Below are 21,603 nucleotides of genomic sequence, written 5' to 3' on the forward strand. Positions count from 1 at the left end.
ACCTCCCAGCATGGGACCTGCTCTGTCAACCCAGGCTGGCCAAGTCTCCAAGTTCTGCTGTGCTTCCTGCCCTTGTTATCTGCCTGCTCCCCTCTGACCTGGCCATAACACTGCCATGATGGTCAAGCACTGAGCAGTGCTGGCCTGGTGCTCTTCTGGGTAGGGCTGGGGATGTTGCTGCCTGGCCTGAGCTGTTCAGGAGGCCAAATGAGGCTTCCCCTTCTGATTCTAGCTGAGGTCACTTCTGTAGGTGAAGCTCAGGGTACAATTAAACTCATTTAATCAAATAAAACATCCCAGTATAAAACCATTTCTCCATGTCTTTCCAGCAGCAGCTGCTGGCACAGCAGTGGTTCATGCAATGGCCACTTTCTAATCCCTTGGTTTATTACTAATTAAGTAATTGGGGAAGACAAAAAAAGAGACCAGAAGTGCATGCAGTGCTCATGACTGTCCCTGTGTCCTGGCTGTTTTCTACTGATCCTCTGTTTTTAAAAAGAGCAACATGAAGCAAGAGCTTTCAGAGTGTTAAGATGGAAAGGATGATGATTTCCTAAATGCAGACAGAGCACCTGCATCCACTTTGTGTTGGTTTCAGGTCCCCACCACCACCCATTAAACTCCTTCATGTGGCAGTTCTATGATTGATGCAGCATGCAGAGAAACAGTGAGAAGTTTATCCAGCCTAGGAAACAGGGCTTTTAAATCTGTTCTGAAGCTCCTGTTGGGCAAGAAAACAGATCAAGGTATGTATTCAGTTTTGTGACCTTTCTGAACAGAAATTCTTGATCAAGAGAAGATGTATTCATGTGTGAACTCTACAGTCATGGGCTGGGGGTCTGATATACAATATGATCCTATATTTCCTGCTAGCTACAAGAGCTAACAGGTTTATTATCATCTAAGAAAGGCCAGGAGAGCACTGTGCCACCAGCAAGCCAAAAGCAGCTCACTGTGATTACAATGTCAATCACTTGATCATAAATTATAGTTGCCCACAAATGAAAACCTTCTTCAGGTACTGATCATACTGTCCAAAGTATGAACAGTGTTGTAGAAAAAATCCAAACTATTGTGTTCTGGCATCAAATAAAGAAGAGACTTTTGAAAGACCAAACCAGAACCCTAAGTTCTGTCCTCCTGCATTCACCATCCACTCCTCCTACAACACACATCCTATAAACCCCCCCAGTGCCTGTAAGGGAGTGAACATTCTACTCTTTTGGGGACTAAAAGAAGCACTTTCCATCTAAAATGATCTCTGTATCACAACAGCAAAAATGGAAAATCATACATTTTTTGCAGGAGAATGACCACCTAGTCTGGGAATAACTCTGGCACCCAGTATTCATGACTTCATGAGCAAGTCCATTAATCACCTCATTCAAGAAATGCAGAGAAGAGAGAATGGAAAGAAAGCTAAATAAGTTACTATTGTTGGTGTAATACACAACTGCATACTGCAGACAGATATCCACTTTGTGTTGGTTTTTTACAGGGGAACAACCTGAAGAGTTTAAAAAGGCACTGTAGCAAAGGCTAATTAATGAGCTGAGCAATACACACTACACCCTCCCTTCTCTGGGCCTGCTTATAAGGTACAAACACAGGGACATTTGGTTTTAATTTCCCCAGGCAATTTCTGTTAACCCTGTTCCCTCCCTTCCCCCGTCCATCTCCTTTAGAAGAAATCTCCAACTAAATTAAATGGGCCAAATTAATCCCTAATGCAATTCCACCAACTCAGATAGTTATACTAGCATGATGAGCCTTGTTCCCATATGATCAAGCATCATCAAAGCTCATTTACTGCTCTAAGAGTCTTTGAGTAAGAATTTTCCTCCAAAGAAGCACAGAAACACTTAGATTGACTGAAAAGAGCCAGATGCTTTCAGAAGACCTCAATCCCTATTTTATGTATGGCTACAGTACAGAATAAAGGTATTAGGTCTTGATAACAAGGTTTCTCCCTCCTTTCCTACCTCTTCTCAGGATACAGCACTGAACACAGACCACAAGACCTTGAGTGTTAAGAAAAAAGCCCCTCCAGCAATCTAGGATCTCTGCAGATCATTCCTTACTGATAATACTGCTTAAGAGTAGTTCAACTTTGGGGTTCCAGACATCTGCTTTACAGTGAGTCACTGCCACATGTGAATCCAAACACAAAGGTACCTCCTATCCCAGGTGTAAACCTGTCATGTGCTGCTTTTGATTATAGATAAGTACAGGAGAAATGGTTGTGTTTAGCTCTAATTATGGTAGAGTTAAATTAGATACATTTATTATTCTGAGATTATAGAAGCCACTTTATGCATAAGATTAAAATCCAGGTTAATTGCTACCTTCACTGGGTCTCACTTGCTGCAAGTGATTTCACAGCATAAACAGAGTCCTCCTTAACATCTTGCTGGATATCATTGCTACTTAACTATTCCATTGGTTTTTCTTAGTTGTTTATTAACTAAATCTAAATCTCACTTCTATAAAATGCAGCCAAGATATTTTCTTGGCAAAATTCTGATTTTGACTTCTTAGAAAACAACAGGTGTGGAACTTAACAACTCCTGTACAAACACAGCTGTAAAACTCAGGAAATAAAACATGTCTTGTTATTTACATCCTAAAAAAAAAATCCAGAAAGTGATAAATTCCATGTTCTAGTTTCTAAAACATGTTTTTTATCCCACTTTAAACATAAACATTGACACTTGAATGTAGATAATATTACCTTTTCCTCCTACTACTTCTCATAAAGCACAATTAATTTGAAATTAATTGACAAAACAAGATCTATCTTTCAATGACATTAACAGTTGCTTGAAGGCACTTGGAGCTGCACATATATAAATGTCTTACAAAATAAATAAAATCAAGGTCTTGCAGCATTTGAAACTGATTCAGCAGAAAGAGAACACTCACTGCAGAACTACTAAAGGAAGAAGAGCAGATGGAGCAAGCAAGTAAAGAGAAGTTTACAGTGAAACATGGCAGCAATTCTGAAACAAGATAGAAATTAAAAATGCCAATAGACCAAAAATGCTTTTCTATTTTTGTTTAAATTTAGGCATCTTGGTCAAGCAATCAAGTTGGTGGGTTGAGAACAGAAAGTGCCATTTCTGAGAAGAGAAATGGCAGTTTCAGTCACAGGGGAACCATTTCACAGCCTTCTCAAAGAAGCTGTTAGAGCAGTGTCCAAACTCCCAGCAGCGTGGGGGAGGCGTTGGTGGAACCCACACCCCTTCCCAGTTGGGAAGCCAGCAAGGGCTCTGCTAAAGGACACTCCCCAGAACACTTATTTCTGGGCTGTCCTCAGCTTGAGGCAGTTTGAAGAGCAAGTCACCTTTTCTAAGCCTTAATCTTGGCTGTAGGCTGTCTGAAAGGAAATGATTTTAACCTGTGTTTTCAAGCTGTAGTTTGTAAAGTCCCCAATTTTCTTACATACCTTGGGTCAAGGAGACTCCTCAGGAACTGGAAGAGTAAGAACTGGTCCTGGAGAAGAGAAGGCAAAGTATTACTGTTTATAATGATGTACCATGAGCCAGTGACTCCTGAACTACAGCCACTGAAGGCAATCCTGTTCAGAGCTGGAGCCTGCTGGGGAGGCTGCTTTAGGCATCAAGACTCAGAGGATACCTTTGCTGACAACAGCTCTGATCTCTGAGTACAAGCCCTACTGAACTCCAAGCTGAAAACTACATAACCAGTGTTGCAAACAGCAACTCAAAGGTTGCACATTTTTATGGCCAGAACTCTACAAACAGGCCAGATAATTGAACTGTAGCAATTCCTGCCTCTGAGTAGGCATCAAACTATTTTTGTTCTGTTTATGACACAGCCACAACTCATCCTCACTCTTAGCAATCATTTCTAACCAGAATGGCAACCCCACCACAAAGAGGCACCAACATCAGTGAAGTCTTTACCTGAAGGTTTGTAATGATGCTCTCAATCTGCTCACTGAAGTGAATGGCTACCAGGTCAGCTGCTTTACAGGGGCTCAGTAACAGCAGCTCCTTTGGAGAGGGAAACACAAGAGATATAATTACTTTTAATTTCATAGGCAACTTAATTGGTGTCATTGGGTCCATTTGTATTGTAACTGCATCTTTGCCTAGATGAAAGTTGTAAAATAATGAATACCAACACACAAAAAGTGATTCTGAGAAAAATCAGGATGGGTAGTTTGTAAAAATGCATTTTTGAAGGTTGATGATTTTACTACAGAGCAAGCCTGTAAGAAGGCAGAAGTCTTCACACCAAGGAGATCACATCTCAGTTCTAAGGGAAGGAAATGATTCCTCAGGTTTTCTGAGGACTGCCTTTTACCCTCTGCCAACAAGACATTCCTAGTGCAAACTAGCAGCCAGCAGTAGAGAGGCAACAAAGCCCTCAGCTGACCCCAGGGAATTTCTCAGTCAGACAGAATCAGTGTTTAACTGGCTTGAGCTCAACTAAACCAGAAAACCTGTAACTGTTAACTGCAAGTATTACCTGTCCAGATGTGAAAAAAACCTGAATTTTTTTTTCAGTACAATAAGGCTTTTAAATGCCTGTAGGTTTGTCTCCTGTCAAAGCTTGATCTAAGAGGCTTTATAGCATAAAAGTTTACACAAATCAGAACCTGAGTTTTTTGCTCCTAATGCTCCCAAATGCATCCATGCTTCCAAACAAATGAGATGCAATGGCTTCAAACCAATATTGGGTACCTAGGAACCCTTCCCAAAGAACCCTGCTAAGCCTATAAAGGAGAAAACATTGCTTTACTAAACAAAACCAGCTCTTATAGTGGTAAAGAAAAAGAATCACAGACATATCTGGAAGAAAATAATAATTTTTTTTAAAAAATCTTAAAAAGTTACCCAACACTTGCTTGTTCTCCAGATAGATGGAGTAGCCACCACATTCAGCCAGACTGGCTGGAGGGAGATGGCCAAGACTCCCTGTAGCTGACTGCAGCTCTTCAGTGACTGTCACCTTCACAGCCTACATCCAACCTAAAGATTTTGGGCTTGGGTTTTCATCCTGTCCCACATCTGAACAACCTGCAAACAGGGTAGAGAGCCCTTGAGGGGGCAAGTCCTGACACAAGGCATGTGGGTCTGGGGAGAGAAAGTGACCACCACAAAGAGCACTGTGGCTGAGGAGAAGCCTTAGGCTTTATTTTCAAGATAAACATCATGGAACAACAGCTGTGTAGGATGATGGAGAAAAGAAGAGGCACTGATTACAAAACCCACTTTCTGTCATATGATCACCAGGAAAGCTTCTCTAGACACTGTTAGTTTCAACTGAAGAGGCTGTTTTGCTACTTCCATATCTCAGCAGATGAAAGGACAGTTGTTCAAAGACCTGAAATCACAGCACCATCCTAGTAAAATGCTATTTGCTATTTTAAGTCTTCTCAAAGTCTGGAAAAGAGCAACAGCCCACAGCAGCTAGTAGGCTGCTAAGCCACATGAAATTATATATCCTGTTCACCAATCCTGGGAAATGGCAGATGCCAAAAGGGAAGAGGGAGCTGGTCTCAGTGACAGCAACCAAGAAAGGTGACCTACAGAACTGATCATCTGCCCAACAGCTTTTTGGAGGAAGCTGCAAAAAAAACCCAGATAAAAACAGCTGCCCATTATCTGCAGGGCTGATGGAGCAGTGCAAGGAGTCCTGTTCTTAAGGATGGCCGTGGACATGTTGAGAGGAGTATTTTCTGTTTTGCCAACTTCAGAGAAGTATGCAGCTCTGACAAGTTGGGCACTGGGCACTTCTGACACTGCTCAATCATCAAGACAGGGCTCCAGGCTGAGAAAACAAAACCAACCAACTCCATGTGAAAAGCTGTCAGTCTTAGCCCATGACAAGGTTTTCAAAACCAGTACAGCACAGTGAGAAACATCAGGAAGGGCAGCTCAGGACACTTCTGATTTGTCTGGAGACACCCAAGCACAGAGCAGCAACTGTAAATCTCTCTCTGAAGAGATCCAGCAAGGAGACCTACCTGTGATGGGATAAAGACACAAAATAAGGCTTACAGGCTGACTCACTCACAGTGCCAAATGGTTTGGGCTGTATGTTCCAACACAAGCCAAGGGATGCAGCAGGAGCAGAACAAAGCAGACATGAGGAAGCAGCAAAGTAAACAGCAATTGGCTCAGCTGGGGAAGTGCAGTGTGGAACCAGAGTTGCTGGGATAAGGCAGGAAGGAGCCAGGGCTGCTCAGCCACAGCACGAGCATCACCAGCAGTTCCCACAGGCTCTGAAAGTGCATCTGCAGAGAGGGCATGAGCTCAGTGAGCTGGATCCACAGGATTTCTTTATTAATTTGAATAATTTTCCCCCTTGGTCCATGGTCTCTTTACTCATGCAGTACTTGCAGCTGCTGGTGGAGACAAAGTATTCCTAGCTTTCAAATGTACCTAGTACTTTTTTGTGCACCTCACAGGGTATGGACTTCTGTGGCTATTTTCTGCTAAGGAGTCTGGGCAAGTGCATGTCTGCTTGTTTTACTGACAGTTATTGTCCTGATTTATCTCCAGATCACCCTGGAGGGGACTGGCAGCACCTTACAGGAATTAGAGGTATTATGGATTCCCAATGTCTACTGAATGGACAGTTATTTCAGACACATCTCCATCCCCTGAAGCAAGGGGAGATTGAAGAGAAGGGAACTATTATTAGCTAGAGAAGTCTACCAACAGTCTGTGTCTTACAGCAGAAGTCAGGACCCCATCTTTGCAGGGGTCACAGAGCCAGGGTACCAAGGCTGAATGCTATTCTCACTGCAAGATGAGGAATTTGATACCATAGCCTGTGAGGGTGGTGATGTCAATGTCCTGACCTTGCTGCTGCACACTCAGGAGATGAAAGGTTTGCTAATGGATCCCTTCCCTGCCACACAGCACTCACCAGCCATCATCCCCTGATAAGGCCCCATTATCCAAAGAGCAATACTTGAAACCAGGAAACCAAGGACACCAGCCTGAATTTAAGAGATGCACTTCCATTAATGCATGGGCCTGCTAAACCTTCAAGTCAGAGCTTTCTGCACAGTTGTGATTCAACAGTGTGACACCTCAGCACTAGGCAGATCCAACAGGAGCTGGCAGTAGCTGAGGCATGATGAGTTTAGGATGCCCTGTACCTCTATATGTTCCAAAGCTTTCTGCCACACTGACTGCTTTTCCTCAGCACTGTAGCCAGGCATGGACAGGATGTTGTGAATATAGTTGAAAACTTCTTCCTGTGAGGAATGAAACCACAAATGGCATAGTAAGTTCTGCAGCACCACTAACAGCAGTAGATTTTGGTAAGGAAGGGCATTTCAAAGAGTCTCAGGATGACCTCAGGGCTAGTCCTCTCTCAACAAGTCAGGATAAGTTATCTGCAGTCTAGATTACACATTCCTAAATAGTTGCTGAACAACTGCCAGGGAGACAAAAAAAAAGCAGCCAGGAGGAACAGAATTGATGCTAAGTGTGTTAAGCACTGAGGTCAAAGAGAATTGTTCTTCTGCTATTAGAAATGTCTTTTTTCCCCTGGGAGCAGGAGGGGGACATCACTTGCTAGCTAGGAGCACAGGCAGAGAACAGAACCCTCTACCAGAGGGCAGGTCAGTTTTCCCAGCACATCCCTGAATTCCTCTTCAACATTAACCTCCCCCCAAGGTTCTCCTGCACCATCCTCAGCTCAAATGCTCTCTAGTACCATATTTTTTGACCACCTCCCTATCACAACCTCTCTCTTCTGCCTCCTTCAGCCACACAACTTTCAGCATAGTGTTTTCACAAGGAGCTGGTGAAATGAGATTTGCCAGACTCTCCTCTCCACTCTGTTGGTGGTAGGGAAGAGAATGTCTCAAAAATCTGTGGCAGATGTGCAACTAATAGACATGCAGAAGCTACCTAAGAAAACAACTGTAAAAGAGGACAGTTTTTAAGATCAAGAAGTATAACAGAAGAGAAGGACTGTTCTGCCCATTCCCACTCTGGCCAGCAGCACAGGCTGCAGTGCTATGAGGAAGAAAGGCCCAGAAGCACCAGATTTACTCACCTTTCTGACAGGGTCATGCAGGTAACAGTCAATTATTTTGTCATAACGAAGCTCTCGTTCATACATGAACTCACAAATCTGATAGCTGAAAGGAAAAACACTTTCCACATTAGGAAAAAGCCACACTCACTCAGCTGAGTCAGCAGAACAGAGGTAGGTAGCTCAGATCCAGCACAGTTTGGCATATTTTCTTCAAAAGAAAACACAGCTTGCTTTACAAAGAGCATCTGGAATTGTCTAAACGAGGCCAATCCACAAGAGTCGTTTGAAGGAAGAGGCTGAATGTGACTCAGTGTGTTATTACACAGCTTCCTACCTTCAAATGTTCATCAACATCTTAAATATTTTGAGACCAGATAAAAGAGATGCCACTGAGGCAAAACAAATGAAAAGTCTGTTAGGTAGTATTATACTGTAGGGTTTTTAACTCTGGTGGAAGTGGCTGAGCTGGTGGTTCTGGCAGTCAGACACACTGAAGCAAGGAGGAAAAAAAAAGCATTTATGGAGTCTGAGAAACTTGGTTGAGTGATTGGTAGGAAACACAGGAAAACAGGCATGGGAACCCCCTCCACTACACTTCTACCCCTCTGGTCCTTTGTAGTATAGTGGATTAATTCACAAACATCCACATTCAAGACTTGGATGAAGATGCCCTCCCTGGTTGACTGTTCAGGCATGACACACTGGAAGTGTAAAGCATCTAAAGGAGATGGTGGAAATTTTTAGCCTTTCCAGACACTGTGTGTGTCTCCTACTCAGTTCTAAAATGAGCACCATGGGGGTGGCTCCAGAGCCCTTCATGCTTTTAAATCCACCTGTAGGTCTCACCCCAACGAGTCATCTCCATCTGTCAGTGGCAGTGCATTCAAATACACAACTATACCTTTGAACAAAGCCTGGGCTCTATGACAGAAAGTGCCAAAACTCATCAAGGGTTTCATGCTGAAGGGTTTCCAGAGCTCTACCCCCTCTTAACAATGCTTTCTGTAAGAACACCCAGTAGAGATAAGACAGAAAGACTAAACATGAACACATTAAATGAAGCATATGTGAATGCACAGGGAAAACAATCCAAACACAGCTGTGAAGTAGGAACAAGAAATGGGGAGGAAAAAAAGCTTTGGAAGAGCTTTAAAGGCAGTGTTTAAATACCACACACAAGGTTTAAAGGCAGTATTTATATCTTGTACACAGCAACTTACAATTCAGCTTTTTCTGCCATTTGGATGAGACGGCTCTCTTCAAACTGGACTATCCCTCCTGCCTGGAGCAATTCTAAAAGCACCTGCAGATATTGAAGACCAGTTATTTATAGTGCAGTAGGAGCTGGACAGCCAGTGCTGTTAAAAGGAAAAAAAAGTCACAGCTCCTGCCCCATTCAACTGTGCATTATTACCTGTTGCCTCTCAGAGTGGCGGGAGTCGTCATCTGGGCTGCAGAGAAATTCAAGGACCTGTGCAAGGTAGAAGTTAGCAGGAGTTAGGCCTAGTGAGGTTTGGGCTAACAAGCAGATTTGGAGCACCAAGAATGGCAAGAGCAAATCAGAACACAATGTAAAATTTCAATGTACTATTCATCTGCAAAGTATTCTCTACTTGGCCCTAGAAATAAGGACACTTAACACCGCAGTGACCAAGAGCTGCTGAAAGACTCCAGGGAGGGGAATCCATCCCTCTGCACCAGGGTCTAGAACCAAGCTCTGGCAAACCCAGGGGATACAGAGGAACTCAGGAGACCCTGTGGTCCTGTGTGTGTGGGCTACACACCAAACAGCTGGAACCACTGTGGTGACCCTCTTGACTTCTCTCTGGGCTGTGCCATCTCTCCCAGAGAAACAGAAAATCATCTAATGCATAAAATTTAACACATCTGTAATTGAAGTGTTTAATCCAAATCCATTTAGCCTTCAGAGAGTTGTTTGCTCTTAAATGGTGAAAAAAAAGGAACATTTATTTCATAACTCATTTTTTATTAGTGTTCATATATCCATATTATCATCAAAGCACAACTGCAATAGCTATTGAAATCTCAGTCCCAGGAATTCCTGGGACTTAAGCTGGGATATAAATGTAACCCATGGAAGCTTCCAGCATGCACTGGAGCACATCAGCCTATTTCAAACAGCAGAGTAGTGGCCACACAGACTAGAAATTACCAGTTACACACTTGTGCTCTATAAGCTCACTGATGTCATTTCAGTTGGCACCCCATATGGGATCTTCACAGGCACAACATGACAGCAGAGCTAACAAAGTGCTCCCTGGGGCTGAAAGACAAACAGCTTGGTTCCTGCCCTTATGGGCCCTGGCCTTCCACCCCTCCTGACACACCAGTGACCTCAGGAATCTGCCATTCCATCTCCTAGGACATAATTCTATCAGGCAAGCTGAAATAGGGTGCTCCTGTGGTCTCTCCTACTCCTTTGAAACCACCCAGTCCCAGCAAGATGCTGCCTGTTTTATGAGGCACAGCTACTTCCAGAATTGCTTCAGCCTAGAGCACTAGCCACACTTCCTGCAGTGCTGCACCCTGCTTGGAGCTGTTTTCACCCCTCACATGTACTTGCCTGGTCAAAAAGTGTCCTGTTCACAAACAAAGTGTTGTTGGGCTTGGCGAGCTGCCGGGCCAGGAAGGTGAAGAGACAGCCAACCTGTGATGGGGTGAAGTCAGAATTCTCCACCATCACCTGGGGAGGGTTAGAAAGGGGAAAATAAAAAATACAAGTGATGGATTCTGCAGCTGTCTTTAGGAAAGCAAGCAGGACACTGCTACAAGATACTCCTGTGTTGCCATCACATCTCCTCCTACCCCAGATAGCTACAAAATCCCCTGGTGTCAGTCCATCCTGAAGGTCAAAAGATAAGCCACCTTCCCTGCCTTTTCTCTGCATCACCTGAAGACACAAACAGCAGATGTGTCCTTGACAAAAGACCTCTGTCTGAAAGCTGAAGAGGCTTAACATCTCTGCCATATATTCTAGGGAAGTATTCTTGCATGTCCCCAATTTTTGGGTGTGCAGTGGCCCTAAACCCCTATTATCTCTATCTCTGGAATCTGTGCTGATCACTGACCATGTAACAGAGCTCTGGAGCTGAGAAATGTTGTTGTATGAGGAAAAAAGATAAAACTAATAATTATAGGGAAAAAAACCCACACCAAAACCAAAATACATTTGGCTGCAGGCCCCAGGGACTCACCACTTCAACTGTGGGATGCTGAAAAACTGATCCAATGACTAAGCAGTAACTGTAGGTTTGGGGAGAAGTTTCTTTTCTCACATTACATTATCTGTTAGTCTATGAATATTTTGAGAAGCTCTTGGCTGTGCTGACTTCAAATTACAGAAAACCAGAATTTCTAAGAGCCACTACAAAAGGGATTGATGTCTGAGAAGGGCTTGTCACCTGCCTGGCATATAAAAACCAAGCATGATGTGTCCTGAGTTGGTGTCTCATGCTTCTAAAAAAGTCCTAAACACTAAGGGAAAGTGAAATGCTGCTGTTTGGAGAGTCTCCCTCCAAGAGCAGTGGGCTTAGCTGGGAGGAAATCCACCACCTGAACAACTCTGTCAGCTAACATCTAAGAATTCCTCTAGCAAAGCCTAGACACAGAGCATCTCAGAGTTTATAACCTCATTCAGTTGAAGCTTGGGAGGTACAAATGATTTCTTAAAGTGACCTGGAGTTCCAGATGCAGAGATCTAATGCTTATCTCAGGGGCAGAGGAAGCACCTAAGGAACAGGTGGAAGCAGACACCTAAGACACATTAAGGAATCAAGCAGGGCTCTGCTTGACACACCAACTAATGCTATCATTCTCTTTTAATTTTCATTTTCTGTTTAAAAAGGGTTCATACAGAAGCCCAGTCAGAATGGTGTTAGCAAATAGCATTAAAAATATAACTAGCTAAAACAAGAGGAGTGCTTTACTCACTGGGGCTTTGTTTTTGACAAAAAAAAAACCATGATGGGTCCTCATCAGCCCATGTGAAGGTGAAAATACTGCACCTCTGAAACAAAGCAACCTCACAGAGGCTGCAGGCCAACCATGAGGACTTTCTGAATGATGGTAGAGTTGACAAAGTTTACAGCAGATTTAGCAGAATGTCTGCATTGACCAAACTATTTCCAAAGTGCAGTTATTTCATAAGTGCTTTCTTTTCTGCTAATGATATATTTAAATAGTAAGTTTCAAGATTTTCTTATATGTTTAACCAAAAGGAGAACAGATTCCAGACCAAGGGACTTGAGAGTTCTCCTAACACCAAATTGTTTGCCTGCAGATGCATTTAATGCTGCAGCACTGCTCACAATTGCCCTCCTCCTCCCCTCCAAGAGCAGGGCTGAATTCTGTCCCAGTGGATGTTTGCTACAGGGCCAGCAGCTCAGAACAGGGCTGTTAACCTCTCTGTGCTGTGCCACAGGAATGCATTCCCAGCAGCTCCAGAAAACAGCTGCAGGGTGCCACCTCCTGCTGACAGAAGTTAATGACACCAAAAAAACCCTGGTCTAACCCAGCACAGGGCTAATATCCTTGCAGCAACATCCTGCTCAAGCAGGCTCGTGGAAGTTCCAGCCCAGTGGCACCATCTCAGCCCCTCCAGCTCAGGCTGCTGCAGCAGCACCCTCACCAAATTAACTGCTGGTGCCCTTACACTCATCTGTCAATGACAAAGTGACAGGGAGATGCTACTTATGGTATGTTTATACATAAACAGCTTCCAAGTGGAGTTACTCATGATGAATGCTGACAGCTTTGAAGGGGAAAGCAATCTCTGTGTGGCAGTGATAGCTCTTAATGAGAACACTCATTGTTCAGGAACATGGGCTGCAGATGACAAGTGATTTCTGGAGCATCAGGCTGATGTTCCTCTTCTCTCCCATTTACTAAAGATAGGCCTGTCATTCTGGGAATGCTACATCCCAAACACAGCCTTTACAGAGAGAGGGAGCTGGGTTTTATCAGAGCACCCAATTCCTGGGACCTTTTTTTCTAGCTCAGAAGGAATCCAGGAGTGTAATCAATGAGAAGCAGATAAAAATAAACTAAACAGTGCAGAGAGAAGAAATTTGACAACAAAGTACAAGCCAGGTGAAATGACAGATAGGAAAGGAGACCTCTCAGTCCCCATATTTAATGTGCATGAATCCTCAATTCTAAATATGCAACTGATGCCCTTGGTTGAGGTGAACCCATGCCCCAGCCCACCACATCCTCAGAGCTGTCATCCAGGGCAGGACTGGAAACACCTCATCCAAGTGACAGGCTTGCTGCACAGTGTTGTATATAACCAGCCAGATGTAAACCAAGAGGATAAGTTTTAGGCACACTCACTTTCAGAAGTATGTCCACAATCCTCTGTTGGTATTCCACAGCTTGCTTGTCATTCTTAAAGTCTTCAAAAGTCTGTGTGAGGCAAAACAGTGACACCTTGAGAAGAATGCTCTCCACTGCCAACCCCAGGAACACAAGCAAACAGAAGAAGCAGCCATACCACAAGGCTGACAATGCTTTTAGGTTCTTCCTGTGCATTTCACCTAAGCAGAAGGTTCTAAGATAGAAATTGCTCTTTTGTAACTACAAAACTGGTTCTTACATATTCAGCTAAAAGTAATAGGTAAAAAAGTACAGGAAAACCTAAAGTACAGGAAAATCTAAAAATTTGGAAAGGAAGAAGGATGAAACCATGCAGGAGAAAGATGTAGGTACTAAAACACTCTTTACAAATACATTAGAATCATAGAATCCTTAAGGTTGGAAGAGGCCTTTAAGATCATCAAGTCCAACCATGGACTTGATTTTATTACCCTTGTTTTACTTGCTTTAAAGATGGCCTCTGTTACTAGAGTCTCCTTTCTATAATGTCATGATAGAATCATAGATTCATTTAGGTTGGAAGGGACCTCCAAGATCATCCAGTCCAACCATTGAGCCATGAGGGCTCTAAAGTCCTCTGCTAAAACAGATCAGAACCTGTCAGGGTTGGAAGGGACCCCAAGGATCCCCCAGTTCCAACCCCTCTGCCATGAGCAGGGACACCTCCCACTAGATCAGGCTGCCCAGAGCCTCCTCCAGCCTGGCCTTAAAGACCCCCAGGGATGGGGCCTCATCCTTTTATATTTAGGACATATAGGACGACGGATTCCTCCGACAGAACACACATCAAGCCAGTAACCTCTGGCTTAGCTAAAACGTGAACTTTTAAACAGAAACCTTACAGCCCAGGCAGCCAGGAGAGGGGTGATGGAAGAGCTGGCGTGGCATTTGCCCCCTGGAGGAGAGGAGCCATGTCTCACCAGAGCCAGGACGTTGAGGAACTCGCGCGTGTCGAAGCGCAGCAGGGTGCGGATGTGGGGGTAGAGCTCCTCGTCCACAGAGCCCTCCACGGAGTGCAGCCTGATGAGGAACTCAAAGACCTGCCAGAGAAACCCACACATCAGTTCCTCTGGATCTCAGAGAGCTGACAGCACAAGGGCTTGGGAGAGAAGCAGCATGAAATGCTTGGCACTTTAAAGCACACTAAGGGGCCCATCAGCGTTCTTACTCGGATGATGTTTTCTGCTGCTTGTTAGCAGGGAAAAAATTCCCCCCCCTGTAGGCTTGCCAACTAATTTAAGATCAAGCAAAATTTAAGACAAAGCAAAAAATTAAGGCTTATGCTTGCAGGCTGAAGCGTGTGAAGTTAGATAACTCCCTCCCCTCCCTGGCAGCCCTCCCGAGGAGCTGTGCAGCTCCTTATCCAGGGCACAGCTCCTCTCCTTGTCAGGGGTTCCCTCAGGAAGAGCCTGTCAATCTTCCCCCTCCCTTTGAGGCAAAAAGCTTTTGGCACTGCAAAGACTGACTTAGGTGCTATTCAACTCTCCACCTTCTCCACTGACCTTCTAGTTGCTGAAATTTGAGCATATCTTTGAAAATGAAGGCAGCTGCCTTTATTGAGCCACTGACAGAGGTGTTCAGACCCTTCCAGGGAACAAAGAGGGCTCCAGTTGTCCCAAATGTGCTCACAAGAGATCTGGCTACCAGCAGAGAGAGAGCAAGCTGCTGCAGACTGGCTAGTGCTTGTGGGTATGGGCAAAGATACACACAGGGATCCCACAGAGAACTGATGGGCAATAAACTCTCCCAGCCACCCTCAGAAAATGTCACATTCTCTCCTGCACTCCTGTTCCAAGCTAATTTTCCTGTTACCACAGTGGCAGTGAAGCCAGGAGGAGTTAGCAGCTTGCCTTTCAGACCCACAATCTTTCCTGCTGGCCTCCTTGAACCTGATACCCTCCTGCCAGCTAGGAACTCTCAAGAGAACAAACCAAAACACCCCAGACTCAAGAGTAGACTCAAATATCCAGACACAAAGGTGTTCCTTAGGCCAAGCTCTCAGGAACACTCTCAGAGATCATAACAAGGAGAGGTTGATGGTTCCTCCCCACAGCTACTGCTGCTGCTTGGGCTATCACTGAAATGATTCACTTAAATTCAGAACTGACTGCATCCTCCTTTCTCTCCCAAGTACCAAAAGACACCTAATGTTAAACCTTTTCCCAGTTCTGTGACCTCTTCCTGCCAAAGGAGGCTCTCAAGAGGGGTTCCTAAGATAAATCCAAGCAGAGATGTGTTGTACCACTCTGAACCTTTAAGTAGCTCTGCCAAACAACTACCCACACACAACTGTGTGAAGTGGCAGAGGAGCAGCCACCACAAACAGGCAGCTGGCTGACCCTGCAGGCCAAGGGTACAAGGATGAAGCTTGGAACACTTGATTACAAAGTCTTCTTGACTTCAGCTGAATACCTGCAGTTGTCACAAGGCTGGAAATTTATCTTCAGCAAATACAATTTCTGGATGAGCAGAGACAAGCATGAACACACACTAATAAAATTAAGGCCATAAAATTCAAAAGCCTCAGAGAAATCTGCAAGTAGGAGCTACTCAGTAGAGACATTGCTACCTACTAAATCTCTACCTTAAGTGGAAAAGATTCAGCCTCAGAGATGAAGATATGGTGGCAGGATATTAGGGCAAACACTGAAATGCATCTAGTGGGACCTTCATTGTGGAACATGACTTTACACCTGGCTCTGCAAAGAGGTCAGGGGTGTAATAACTGAGGCAGGAAAACTCCAACAAAACTGGAAGTTTTAGTAACAGTCAAACAGAGGAAGGAATATTTAGATAATGATTTTTCATGTTATCCCACTTTCTACTGTCAAACACAGGTTTGAAAACAAGGGAGATCCTCCCATATTTGACATGTATTGGTCAAATTTAGAGCAAAGAGACACCTACAAATTTCTGCTAACTTTATGGTAAAGAATGATGAAGAAAAACACCCAACCAGTCAAAATTTGTTCCACTAGGAACCCTATGTTCCCACAAAAAGTTGAAAGAAAAATATTAAGTTTAAATGTTCAGATGGCAACAGTTTCATCTCATTCTTTTAAAAATGTTTACAGTGGTATATCCTCAAATCACAAGGATATAGCTACCAGATGGATAACAGTTTTGTACCAGAAACCCATGAATTAGGACATATGCAGCTTCTTCCAAAAAACTCGTGTGGAAAAAGTTTCCTTCTGAAAGGTTGCTCACCTGATTTTTAATCAAAGGTACCAGATCTTCAGGAATATCACCCAAAGGGTATGCACGGCCTGCCAAGCAGCAGCTGCAGGAAAGGAGGAGAAAATTACCTCAAAAAATCAGCTGCTCTCAGTCTGCTTAGTTTTCAAGATGCTCTTCAAACAAGCCCAATTTAGTTTGTACACCATGAAAGCAAGCACTGCAGACAGCACTGCTGTTACAGACAATACATGGCATGAATCTGCAAGACACATCATTCCACAGCAGGGAAGGAATGGGGGAACTCAGCTTTGCTCACAAGCTTCTTTGCCCTTCCATCAAACTCTAAAGACATGATCTTGGCATATCAGCAGTAACTTGAGCTCCAAGCCTCCACCTTTATCCTGCCTATCCACTGGGATGCTGCACCCTGAGGAGCCCCTGGAGCTGAGTCAGCTGTGCAGAGCAGCCTCTCAGACCTTGGGGCACACTATAGGATTAGGCAACTACAACAAGTTAAAAATTTGGTGCCACCACTGAGCTACACCTCACACACTGTCTAAAGGACCTTACCTTATATATACAAGCAGCTTGTTGCCCATCACCACCTGCTCATCTACAAAAGAAAAATTATTTGTCACCTTCTCTTCACAACAGAGAGCTGGAACTCTTTTTCCCAGCTGTCAGAACATCTCATCTGACACACGTGCAGAGTTCTACACACAGTAAACAGCACTAGAACAATTCTCTGTTCCCCAAGACTCTTATATGGGGTATGTACCCCCTTTTTGCATGGCTCTGTTGGAATAGATACATTCAAGACATCAAATATCAGAACTAAAAACCCTCAAAGGAAGAGAATTCTGTACCTGTGAGAGACTTTCCAGCATTCAGTGGAGGAGCAATGACTTTGAAGAGTTTCTGTAACAAGAAAGAAGTGCTCAAGCAGCTGGAAAAGCTCAAAGCAAAGAATCTGTGTGGTTTAAAAGTAGAGATCAACAAAATAGCTTCCCACAAAAACTCTGCTTTCTCATGATGAAAAGGTGCAGAGGACATCAAGATGTAGTAAAAGATGCTTTTCTTTATTCCTTTCTTTAATATTCTTAAGCTGATGTTAAGACACACAAAAAAACAGCCTTCATTCAATCAGCTCCAACCCTAAGCACAGGTCACACTACATAAAGCAATGTTCAGGAGTCCCAGCAGTAACAGTCAGAGCATTTTTACCAGCCCCTCTTCCTGAATCTGCAGCCACCAGAGATTATCCCAACCTTCAACCTACCTAGCAGGGTCACTAGAGAGCCTTTAGTTTGGGTATGTAGAGCAAGAGTTCATCTAAATATGTTGCTCTAGAAAGCAACACATATTTTAGCTTTGTATCTTTGACACACATTAATATACTATTGTGTCAACAGGGGAAAAACAGTATGAAGGAAGAAAATACACCTCCATCAATCCCACTGTGCAGAAAGTTGATGCTTTCTCAGCACATCATGCCACACAGACCCAGCTCACTACCAGCAATAACACTGTTAGACATTTTGTTAGAGATCTGCAATGCAATCTTCTTAAGTCATGATCTTCTCTTCTGCTGCTTCTTTTTTCCATTTTATTAACAGTTAAATTTCCTGCTCTAACTTTGCAGAGCACTGCCACCTCAGCAGGGAAATTGGTGTTCTAAAGCCCAGTAATTACAAGTTACTTTTCTCCTCTATTACATCTGGTCAAATAAACCACAGATGCCACATATAATTTCCCCATGAAACGAAAAAGAACAAGAATATACACACACTGAATGAGCAGCTAATGCATGGAGTGTGAAAAGATGTTTCCCAGAAAGCCTGTGTGCTGAACAGACAGATCACTCACTGCACTGAGCATCTTTCCTACCTCCATGGGACTAATGAAGTCATTCATCCCACTGTTGTAGACATAGATCATGGCATCATAGAGATGGTTTTCCCAGCACAGAAGAACTACCTGCAAGGCAAGCAAAGCACAATGCAGACATACAACTGCTCTCAGCTCACAGTTTTCCATTACCCCAGTCTCTCCAGTACAATCTTTCTTGAATTTGCATCATCCTACAGTACAATTCAAAGCAGAATGAGAATTGTCACTTGCAGAACAAGCCTCTGCAATTGTCCTGAGTCCCCAGAGGGAGCATCCAGCTAACTGCTCACACAGCAAACATGGACATGTGTCTAGATTCTAACATTCACAACCTGCATGAAGTTAAGGAATTAAAAAATACCCAACCAGTTCTTCAAAACCCTTGATTGCACTAGTTTGCCTTTTGGTTGGGTTAGTGAATCTGTCAAGATCTCAAGCAGTTCCCTCTTTTGAATGGAAAGCCATGATGTGGGACTAAAAGTGGCCAAGAAAACCAGGAGTATGCAGCAGGAACACCTCCTGGCTCCACTGAGTTTGCCATGCAAGAGCAAGGACCTGAGCAGAGCAGGCTGGCAGGCACTGAACTGACAACTGCAGCTCCAGGCTTCTGTGCCCCTGCAGCCTTTGAAGTTAGGTAAGGTGCTCAACACAGGAAAGGCTGATGGTGAATATCTGACTAATCCTGATGGACCAGCAGCTTCCAACACATTCAGCTGCTGATGCAGTAACCTGCACCAGGAAACAAACTGGTGGAGCAAATCCTGTTTGTAGGAGCATTCATGTTACAGAATGGGCACAGCCATGCCAAATAATTCCCACATTCTCTGAATTTGATCCCAGGCTAAGTTCTGTTACAAACTGGTGGCCAAAAGGGGATGTTGTCCTTTATCCAGAGGAACCCAACACAGTAGGCAGTACAACAGCTCACCTGCTGTATGTCTAAGCTGGTGATATCCATATGCACAATGCAGGCTTCCAAATTTTCTAACCTGTTCTTGTCTTGGAAGTGAAGCAGCAAGTCTTTCATCACTTGGGCTGTGATTCCCATCAACTTATCACTTAAGATATATGGCTCCAAGCACTCCAGAAAGATGCCTTTAGCTACAGAATTCTCACTCATCTTATCATATATCTGGTTAAATAATAGATCCCTAGGAGGAAAGAAGTGTTTAGTTAACTAAATAATCTTATTACAAGGTCTTTACTTATCCACTTCCCAAGGGCTTCCAATTAAACTCCATTTTCTCTGTATTTCTCAAATTCAGGAGCTGAACACCTCATTTAGCTCCTACAGTGGTGCAAGTTACAGGCAGCCACACAGAATAAATTGACTATGGATCTTGCAGCAGAAAAACTGAGGATAGAAGGGAAATGAACCACAGGAAAAATCTATCAAGGCAGCCTCTTCTTTAAGGGGATGGTGTGGGGGAAACAGTTTGAAGCCAACTTTTCTTCCTCAATACATCAGTGAAAATCTAAGACACTCACTCAAAGAGGAGTATCCTGACTTCATTATCAGTTTTTAAGCATTCCTCTAAGCTGTGATGTGATAGAATTCCTCTAAACCATGTGGTATTATAAGAGAGAGCACTCAGGAGTACATGGGGTGGTGTTCTGCCCTGGGAGACAGGGGAAAACTCAGACTTACGTGCGCTGGAGCAAGAGGCAGTAATCAACTATGACAGGCACCACCTCCTGCAGGAGAAACAGGGAAAAAGCTGTAGGGGCTGGCAAAAATCCTGCCCAGCAGCACATCCTGCAGAGCAAAGGATGAGGGCTGGCCCATACAGAGCAGAATCAATGAGTGATTTGAATCAGCTGGTAGCTGGCTCAGTTACAAGTTTTTCCATATGCTGGTTCATATGGGGAAAAAAAACCCCTCTAGTCAGACTTCTGCAGAGGACAGAGAGCATGCAGGGTCTGCTCTGCTGCCCAGCCATAGCTGAGTCCTGATTTCATTACTGCACACAACAGAGGTGAGAGTTCAGGTGAACCAGAGCAAGATTTTTCAAAAATAGACAAGTAATTTTTGCAGCAAAGTCTGATTTAAAAATTCAAAAGACTAGAGAGTCCTTTGAAGCACCATACCTGAAAATGTTGCTCCATCACCTGGATTTTCCCTTGGTCAGGGCATTTCTTCAAAGTCCGATCAGCATAATGGAGAAGGATTTCAACCATCTGAATTACAATAAATGAGAAGAATCATTCAAATCCTCCACTAGAGGTAGCACAGTTAATAGGCTGACTTGGGAGCTGGCAACACTGTAAACTCTGTGGTCCTGTTTTGGGTATGAGCTGCTGTGAGCAGGAAGGAGAGGGTGGAAGAAGCTGCCAGGAGACCACGGCATCCAAGTGGCCCAGTGGGATACTGAAGGCCTACACTAACTTCAGCTGGCTGAGAAACTGGGCAGCCAGCAAATTTTCATGCAAATGAACACATCCTGAAGCACAAAGCTCATCCAGGCCATGTTTCTACCCAAAGATTAAGTCATAGTATCTTAAAATGGCAAAACTTATTTACCTGCAAATAAAACACACATTAAGGACTAAGCACAGGTAAATAATTATTGCAGTAATTGTGTATTTTAAACACATCCTTCCCACAAAAAGGTTCCTGTAGCAACTAAACAGGATCAGTGGAAGAGTTTATTCAATGTCCATGTCTACATGGAACAAAGTTTCCATCCTGGAAGTCACCAAGTGCCATATGATACACTTGCCAACTAAAGGCCAGGAAATTCTGCATTTAACCATAAAAAAGGTCTCTCTCCACTGTGAGGGGACCAGAGATCTCAAGGCCTGAATTGTCACATTTTGATTTGTTAATGCTGCAGATTTTATCCCCACTTTTACCCAAAAGGTATTTCCAAAGTCTTTTCTAAAATCCTGCTCACAATCTTAGCAAGAGAGGCACATGTACACTTTCTAGAGTTCTCTGGATGAGCTTCTGGAGGACAGAAGCCATTCCCTCCAGGGACACAGTTAGGATCACAGCAGCATAGATGGAAATGCAGTCAGGAAGAGGTGAGTGACTCACTCTGTCTGCAATGACAGCTTTCCTCTTGCTCGTGTCCCCAGACAAGCCTAGAAGGGAAGAGGTAGGGGGAAAAA

At 43.8% G+C, this 21,603-nt stretch overlaps 1 protein-coding gene across 1 annotated transcript in view; it reads right to left on the reverse strand.

The window, feature by feature from the left end:
- Positions 1–21,580, reverse strand: part of VPS8 (vacuolar protein sorting 8 homolog (S. cerevisiae)) — a gene marked incomplete at both ends in the record, with an annotated part of 27,455 nt that extends 5,875 nt beyond the window's left edge. The window contains 17 exons of the mRNA XM_008943513.1: positions 3,446–3,492; positions 3,927–4,016; positions 7,139–7,237; positions 8,047–8,131; positions 9,249–9,331; positions 9,443–9,499; positions 10,613–10,732; positions 13,381–13,452; positions 14,343–14,462; positions 16,633–16,705; positions 17,173–17,215; positions 17,469–17,520; positions 18,490–18,579; positions 19,421–19,643; positions 20,141–20,187; positions 20,581–20,670; positions 21,530–21,580. Coding sequence (XP_008941761.1) covers positions 3,446–3,492; positions 3,927–4,016; positions 7,139–7,237; positions 8,047–8,131; positions 9,249–9,331; positions 9,443–9,499; positions 10,613–10,732; positions 13,381–13,452; positions 14,343–14,462; positions 16,633–16,705; positions 17,173–17,215; positions 17,469–17,520; positions 18,490–18,579; positions 19,421–19,643; positions 20,141–20,187; positions 20,581–20,670; positions 21,530–21,580 — 1,442 coding nt within the window. The remainder of the gene's footprint in view (positions 1–3,445; positions 3,493–3,926; positions 4,017–7,138; positions 7,238–8,046; positions 8,132–9,248; positions 9,332–9,442; positions 9,500–10,612; positions 10,733–13,380; positions 13,453–14,342; positions 14,463–16,632; positions 16,706–17,172; positions 17,216–17,468; positions 17,521–18,489; positions 18,580–19,420; positions 19,644–20,140; positions 20,188–20,580; positions 20,671–21,529) is intronic.
- Positions 21,581–21,603: the final 23 nt, after the last annotated feature.

The sequence above is a fragment of the Merops nubicus genome, unplaced genomic scaffold (genome assembly GCF_000691845.1).
Source record: "Merops nubicus isolate BGI_N331 unplaced genomic scaffold, ASM69184v1 scaffold22537, whole genome shotgun sequence".
In the NCBI taxonomy this organism is placed as follows: Eukaryota; Metazoa; Chordata; class Aves; order Coraciiformes; family Meropidae; genus Merops; species Merops nubicus.